Source organism: Lotus japonicus, chromosome 5 (assembly GCF_012489685.1).
Source record: "Lotus japonicus ecotype B-129 chromosome 5, LjGifu_v1.2".
NCBI classification, from domain to species: domain Eukaryota; kingdom Viridiplantae; phylum Streptophyta; class Magnoliopsida; order Fabales; family Fabaceae; genus Lotus; species Lotus japonicus.
The window spans coordinates 3,825,468-3,832,412 of record NC_080045.1 but is presented as its reverse complement, the minus strand read 5'-3'; the positions used below and the strand labels follow the sequence as shown (position 1 = coordinate 3,832,412).

General features: G+C 30.1%; 1 protein-coding gene across 2 annotated transcripts; it reads left to right on the top strand.

Moving 5' to 3' along the window:
* Window positions 1-4,015: 4,015 nt before the first annotated feature.
* Window positions 4,016-5,238, top strand: LOC130721207 (adenylate kinase 3-like). Of its 2 annotated transcripts, none has more exons than XM_057571965.1 (3): window positions 4,016-4,255; window positions 4,543-4,749; window positions 4,841-5,238. In XM_057571965.1, the coding sequence occupies exons 1-3, from the start codon at window positions 4,132-4,134 to the stop codon at window positions 4,858-4,860; spliced, it is 351 nt and encodes a 116-aa protein (XP_057427948.1). In that variant the 5' UTR covers window positions 4,016-4,131; the 3' UTR covers window positions 4,861-5,238. The 2 variants fall into 2 exon arrangements, with proteins under 2 accessions (XP_057427948.1, XP_057427949.1); XM_057571966.1 differs by having other exon boundaries at window positions 4,019-4,255; window positions 4,543-4,613.
* The last annotated feature ends 1,707 nt before the right edge of the window (window positions 5,239-6,945 follow it).

Here is a 6,945-nt window from a genome sequence, read left to right as displayed (position 1 = left end):
TGTAAGCTCTTTCTCCTTGGCCCCACTTGCCACATGTGCCCTGATTTTTACTTACCATATTTCTCCTTAATAAAAAAATACATTTTTAAATTTTAGATTTGATTAGGATTTAGGTTTTTTATTTCTAGATTTTATCTTAATTTATTTTTGATTTATTTTTAGAGTATTAATTCATTTTTATGGTATTTTTATTGAATTTTCGGATTTTTAATTAATTCCGGATTTTATGAGTTTTTATTGTGATTTGCTAGATTTTGATAGTTTTTATCTATTTTTATTTAGTACATTTTTTAATTTTAGATTTGATTAGGATTTATGTTGTTTATTTCTGTATTTTATCTTAATTTATATTATTTATTTTTTATGGTATTAATTATTTTTTATGGTATTTTTATGGAATTTTCGGATTTTTAATTAATTCCGGATTTTAGGAGTTTTTATTGTGATTTTCTAGATTTTGATAGTTTTTATCTATATTTATTTAGAACATTTTTAAATTTTATATCAATATATATTAGAAAAGAAGAACTTCTATAGTGACGTGTCAGCACCAAATTAATTCTTAGTGACGTGTCAGCACCGGATTAATTCTCATAAAAATTATTCCACGTGTCAATTTGTTATAGGATATAATTTTCAATTGATATATGTTTTAATTTATATATTCTAACCTAATTAATTGATATTATTTTAGAAGATATAATTTTCAATTGATATATGTTTTAATTTTATATATTCTAAAATAATTTATTGATATTATTTTAAAAGATAAGATTTGGTCTTTTAATTTATTTTAAATTGATATTATTTTAGAAGATATAATTTTCAATTGATATATGTTTTAATTTTATATATTCTAAAATAATTGATTGATATTATTTTAAAAGATAAGATTTGGTCTTTTAATTTATTTTAAATTTATTTTTAGAATATATTGATTAATTTTTATTGAATTTTCGAATTTTTTATTAATTTGGGATTTTATGAGTTTTTATTGTGATTTGCTAGATTTTGTTAGTTTTTATCTATTTTTATTTAATACCATTTTTAATATTAGATTTGATTGAGATTTAGGTTGTTTATTTCTTAATTTTATTTTAATTTATCTTATTATTTATTTTATTTTAAATCCAGGAAATACTTTATTTTATTTTAGATTTACTTTTAGAGTATATTAATTAATTTTTCTTAAATTTTCGTATTTTTAATTAATTCAGGATTTTATGAGTTTTTTATTGTGATTTGCTAGACTTGGTAGGTTTTATCTATCTTTATTTAGTACATTTTGAAATTTTAGATTTGATTAGGATTTAGGTTGTTTATTTCTTAATTTTATCTTATTATTTATTTAATTTTACTTCCAGGAAATATTTTATTTTATTTTACATTTATTTATAGAGTATAATAATTAATTTTTATTCAATTTTCGGATTTTTAATTAATGCAGGATTTTATGAGTTTTTATTATGATCTGCTAGATTTTGATAGTTTTTATCTATCCTTAATATTTATTTAATTTTAATTTCATGAAATATTTTATTTTATTTTTGAGTTACTTTTAGAGTATAAATGAATTTTTATGGTATTTTTATTGAATTTTCATATTTTTATTGAATTCCGGATTTTATGAGTTTTTTTATTGTGATTTGCTAGATTTTGGTAGTTTTTATCTATATTTATTTAGCACCTTTTTAAAGTTTAGATTTGATAAGGATTTAGGTTGTTTATTTCTTGATTTTATCTTAATTTATCTTATTATTTATTTAATGCTAATTCTAAGAAAAGGGAGTTGATTTGGTGTTGAGGGTCCACAAAGCTACCATGGACACGCAGAGATTTGATAGCTGCTATTTCTACCTCTGCCACATGTCGCGATCAGGACAGAGGTATGCCGTAAGATGATGTTACGTGAAGAAGAGTTTATCATGTTGTGATTGATAGTTTGTGTCATTTCAGTTTATCCTTTGTTCGTAATTCAATTCTGGATTCTTAAATTTCACATATTTTGTGTGTTTTGATCCAAAAGTTTATAAATTTTTGCATAGACCCTTTAACGAATCATTGTTGAAGACGTAATGTTTTGATTCTGATGTAATGTTGTTTATATTGTTCTTCTTCCGTTTTTGTATTTTTTTAAACTAGATTTTAGTATAGTTTGTAGAAATCCATGCGTGTGAAGCCATTCTAAACCAGATTTTGGTATAATTTATAGAAATTTACGAAACTTAGGATAGCCTGAATTTATATTTATTTCTCAAATTTTGCACGTTTTTATTCATCATGTTTGAGCTGTGTGTATAAGAATACTATTTGCCCTGTATGTGAATGATGCACAACTTACTTTCCTCAATCTCATTAATTTTGCATATACTCATGTTTTAGTATGCCAATTGGGTGACTTATCTTACTTTGCTCTATATATTTCCTTAAGTTCAATTTAAATTGATTGTTAGTATAAGTTTATTGGTGAAGTAACCACAATTATTTTGGGTGGGAGAATTATTTTGTTTTTTTCTCACATATATAGATAATTTGTTGGGGTGCGCACATATGGGGCAATACACCATTTTTTGTTTCTCTTGACTGAAATGTGTCTTTGATTTTTTGTTTCACAAGGGTTCCAATCCAAGATTCTCAAATACACTAAATACAATTCTTTAACCACAGTCCTTTCAAATTGGTGAAGGAGGGTATTTTGTTCTTCAAGACTTCATTTTGGGTTTTTGTTTCAATCTTCTTCATGAATTGATTTTGTTCTTCAACTAATTGTAAGATGTCATATGCTTCAAGAATTCCTGCTTTTCTCTTCTTAATCAAAAGCAAAAGGATTGAGGAAAATAAAATCTTCTAGGGTGCAGAATATTCACTAATTGGAAAAAAAATAACACGTGTCATTCTCAGATTAATTCTCATAAAAAATACATTTTAAATTTTTGATTTGATTAGGATTTATGTTGTTTATTTCTTGATTTTATCTTAATTTATTTTTAGAGTAAAAAAAATATATTTTTAAATTTTAGATTTGATTAGGATTTAGGTGGTTTATTTCTTGATTTTATCTTAATTTATTTATTATTTATTTTTAGAGTATTAATTAATATATCCCAAACTTTTTTTTTAAAAAGAGTGAGTTTGAAAGCTATAGCTTAAGTTAATTTGTTAATATATTCCCAAATAATAATAATAATAATAATAATAATAATAATAATAATAATAATAATAGTAATAATAATAATAATAATAATAACATATGTGTGCGGATATGGGCCGGTTGGGTACTATAGTGCCCATACCCGCACCCATACTCACTATTTTTTGCGGGTAATTATCTATACTCAACCTCATACCCATTTAGCGGTTTTTAACCCTACCCATAGTGAGTATTTTTTGCGGGTACCCTATGATTTTGAGACCCATTGTCATTTATAGATTTAGATTTTGGCAAAGATGGATTGCTTCCTGTAATGACATTGAATTGTCTAAGGGTGTAGAGCTTCGAGTTGCTACCCACGTGAGTATGGAGACGGGTACATGTAATTTTTAAAAACGCAGGTATGGAGATGGTACTATAGTACCTACCCATTGTCATTCATACTTAGTTGGAATAAACACAATAATGTTATACTTTATGATATATCTTACACAATCCTAATTTGTGCTATTATCACATTAATTTTTTTTAAGATTAATATGTTTATAATTCCTTATATCTATGATTTGTGTTATCGTCTTCATATTTTCGAAGAATGTGAAACGAGTTCTTCTTGGTCTCAATCGGCCTTAGAAGAGAAGTCTTTATATCCACTTTACTCATCAATTATGACTTTTCTATTTCATTCGTTGTTTAATATATTTTTAATAATCAAAGTATTAATTAATGTATCAAATACAATAGACATATTTCCCGTGCAACGCGCGGGTAAAAAACACTAGTTAATATAATGTAAATATTGTAAAAAGATTTAACTTGATGAGTCTATCTCTAGCTAGATTTGGGCCCGAGGCCTTTTATTCTTTTGAGTGAGAGTAGTACTAGTAGGTATTGGAGAGTCGGGGCAAAAGAAAACCTGATTCGTTGTTATTCTTTCTTGTGTCTCTGCCGCACCGGGATCAGACACAAACATTGCAGCAATGGCTTCAAGCAGAAGCACTTGTCCCGATTTGGAAGATGAAGATGTCGATCTGAAGTCCGAACTCCTCCGCTACATCAAGCGCGCTCACAAGCCTGACAAGCAGCGTCGTTTCATTCCCTACGGTACTCTCTCACATTCTGATGCCTGATTGATTTCACAATGCCGTTAGGGTTTTCTTTTGCTCTTTCTCGTTCGTAGATTTATAATATATGATTGTCTCTTCTCTTGTACTTCCATTATAGTTGCTTTGCTTTTGTTTATTACACTAACATACATACATCAAGTTCTGTTGTAGTCATCAGCAGGTAGGTTTATTTTATTTGACTTGGTTAGTTAGTCCATTTAAGATTCGAGCGAGCTTTTAGATTATAATAAAAACTCCAACTAGTTTCCTTTCCACCTGGCTCAGGAAAAGGCAAAGGCAAAGGCAAAGGCACGCAGTCACAGAACTGCTTGTGCCACTTAACAACGGATGATATGGTAAGAGCAGCTGTGGAAGCTAAAACCCCTCTTGGTATTAAGGCTAAAGAAGCAATGGATAAGGGAGAACCTGTTTCTTACGATTTACTTATTCGCATTATGACTCAAGCATTGAAAAACCAATCATGTCGCATAGGTAGTATTTTGCATACTTGAGCTAAATGTATGTTAAGTTCCTGGCTTATAAACACTAGTTGATCTTTTATTGCTGAATTTCTTTTCCTTAGGTTACTGGTCAACCTCTTAATCTTATTCAGCGGAAGGATGACACGGCCGCTGTTCTTAAGTCAAGACTGGAGGCATTCCTTCCACAATCAAACTGAAATGCCGCAAGATAACTTTTAAATTTGGGATATAAACTAGCCGTCCGCATTTACTTTTTGTCTAAATCCTTGATGATGATGTAATATAATCTTTTGTTTCTGCTTAATTTGGAGTTGATGTTTAAGTATTTTTCATTATCATTTGGCTCACTTTTGTTTGTGCTTAATTTGGACTCCAAAGAAGAATATTGTTGCTAATCTTCATGCTGAGAAACCTCCCAAAGAGGTGACAGCTCAAGTGGAGAAGCAGTTCCTAGTTTACCACCCAGCTTGAAATGCAACAATTGTTTTGCCATCTAAAACTTCGTTTACTGATATAGATTTTAATTTATGCTCTGAATGATGCTGAGCTTTTAGTTTAAATGATTTGTTCAGAATGCAAAAATGCCTCCCAAGTCTAAAACTCAAATTTGAAGAGTTTCAAGGATAGAATAAAATTTCCATGGAATGTAGCTGTTACTTTTAGATTGTTCTACTAGTTTTATTAGCTTGATTTTTAAAGTTGGATTGGACCACCTAGTTCGACTGGTGAACCAGTCTAATGACCGATCCAATTACACAAAGGATCCAGATATTGAAAGAACCAGGAAAAACTTGGCTGAATCGGTAAACCTGTGAAAGTGTTTTGACAGTCTAAAGTGATTCCCCCCTAAACACAATACCGAGTGTTCCTATGGATCATGAATGAAGTTTGCTTGATATCTTCTTCCTTGCTTCGTCTACTACGGTGGCTGAAGCTCTCTCTCTACTTTCTTGCCTCATCCAAAGTCTCTCATTTGGATTCTATGCTTTTTTGGCTGGATCTCTGTGAATGCTATTCGAACTTGTGTTCCGATTTTCAGTGGTCATCAACATTAATCATTTTCCCTTCTGTTTGCCAGGAGATCTAGAGCTGACATTGAAACTTGAGGTAGCAAGAAACCCACATTTTGTTTTTCCACATTTTAAGCTTTCATGAAGATAGATTTAATGTATATTTTGTACTTTTTATTTGGTATCAGCTTCAGTAGTTCTATTTTGATAGTAAAAAGGGGGTCCTCCTCACATAGGAAAAATCGTCTAGCTAGATTTCCTTTGCAGTTTTAGGGAGGTTGTGAACAGAGAACTAGTTACATAGCTCGTGCAATGCACAATTTTTTTTTTTTAAATATTTACAGTTGTAATTTATTTTTATTATTTTTATTTTTAATTTTTAATATTCTATTGCACTGACGAAAATATTGTGATTGAAAATTTTGATCTAAATCTGAGTTTAACGCGAACTTTGGTAAATGTTTAAGTTGTGAAAATAAAGTTAATTTTTGGCTAAAATACTCTAGAGGTCCTTGAAACTATTTATAATATAGGAATTGTGAAGCGCGCACTGTAACGCTGCCACCTCATCACTTATACTTCTAAAACCAGCATCGATGACACCACATGACTCTCATTCGAGCTCTGGTTCACGTGCCAAACCCTAGAGAGGGGGTGAACCCAATCAATCCACAGCCTCCCTCTGTCCTCGTTGAGATTTCCGTCGCCGCACATCCCGACGATGACAGCACGAACCCCCTTCTTCCTCCGCCAATTGTCTTGAAGCTTCGCCGTACTCGCTTAATCTCAAAGCTCATGCACTCAGTGATGCCTACACGGACGATGATGATGATCCCTTTAGTCTCTCACATGAACTTTACCCTTCTCTCTTTCTCTCTTCTTTTTTATCTGTTTCAGGTTGTCGAAAAATCACAACAATTCACATCGAGCTCCAGACTTAACTAACGTAAGATTTATCTTTTCCTCTTTGTGCAAACTGATCTGCTGCTCTATTGACTAACCATTTAAGAAAAGCATACCAATCATATAATGTACATGTAATCAAACGGGCTTTTGTCTGGAACTTTTTATTTGGAAGCCCTCAGGCATAGTCCTACAATCTGGACTGTTATGATGTTCCATAATTAAGTGTTTAGTTTAAGTCTTCAGATAATTTTATTTAAATTCCATTGAACATTGATGATAGTATTTTGTGA

What these genes read in the sequence shown, in the direction of transcription:
- LOC130721207 (XM_057571965.1), top strand. Translation starts at nt 4,132, where the DNA reads ATGGCTTCAAGCAGAAGCACTTGTCCCGATTTGGAAGATGAAGATGTC. An exon ending in GCGTCGTTTCATTCCCTACG is followed by an intron (nt 4,256 to 4,542) that starts GTACTCTCTCAC and finishes CACCTGGCTCAG; the next exon opens with GAAAAGGCAAAGGCAAAGGC. An exon ending in AAACCAATCATGTCGCATAG is followed by an intron (nt 4,750 to 4,840) that starts GTAGTATTTTGC and finishes TCTTTTCCTTAG; the next exon opens with GTTACTGGTCAACCTCTTAA.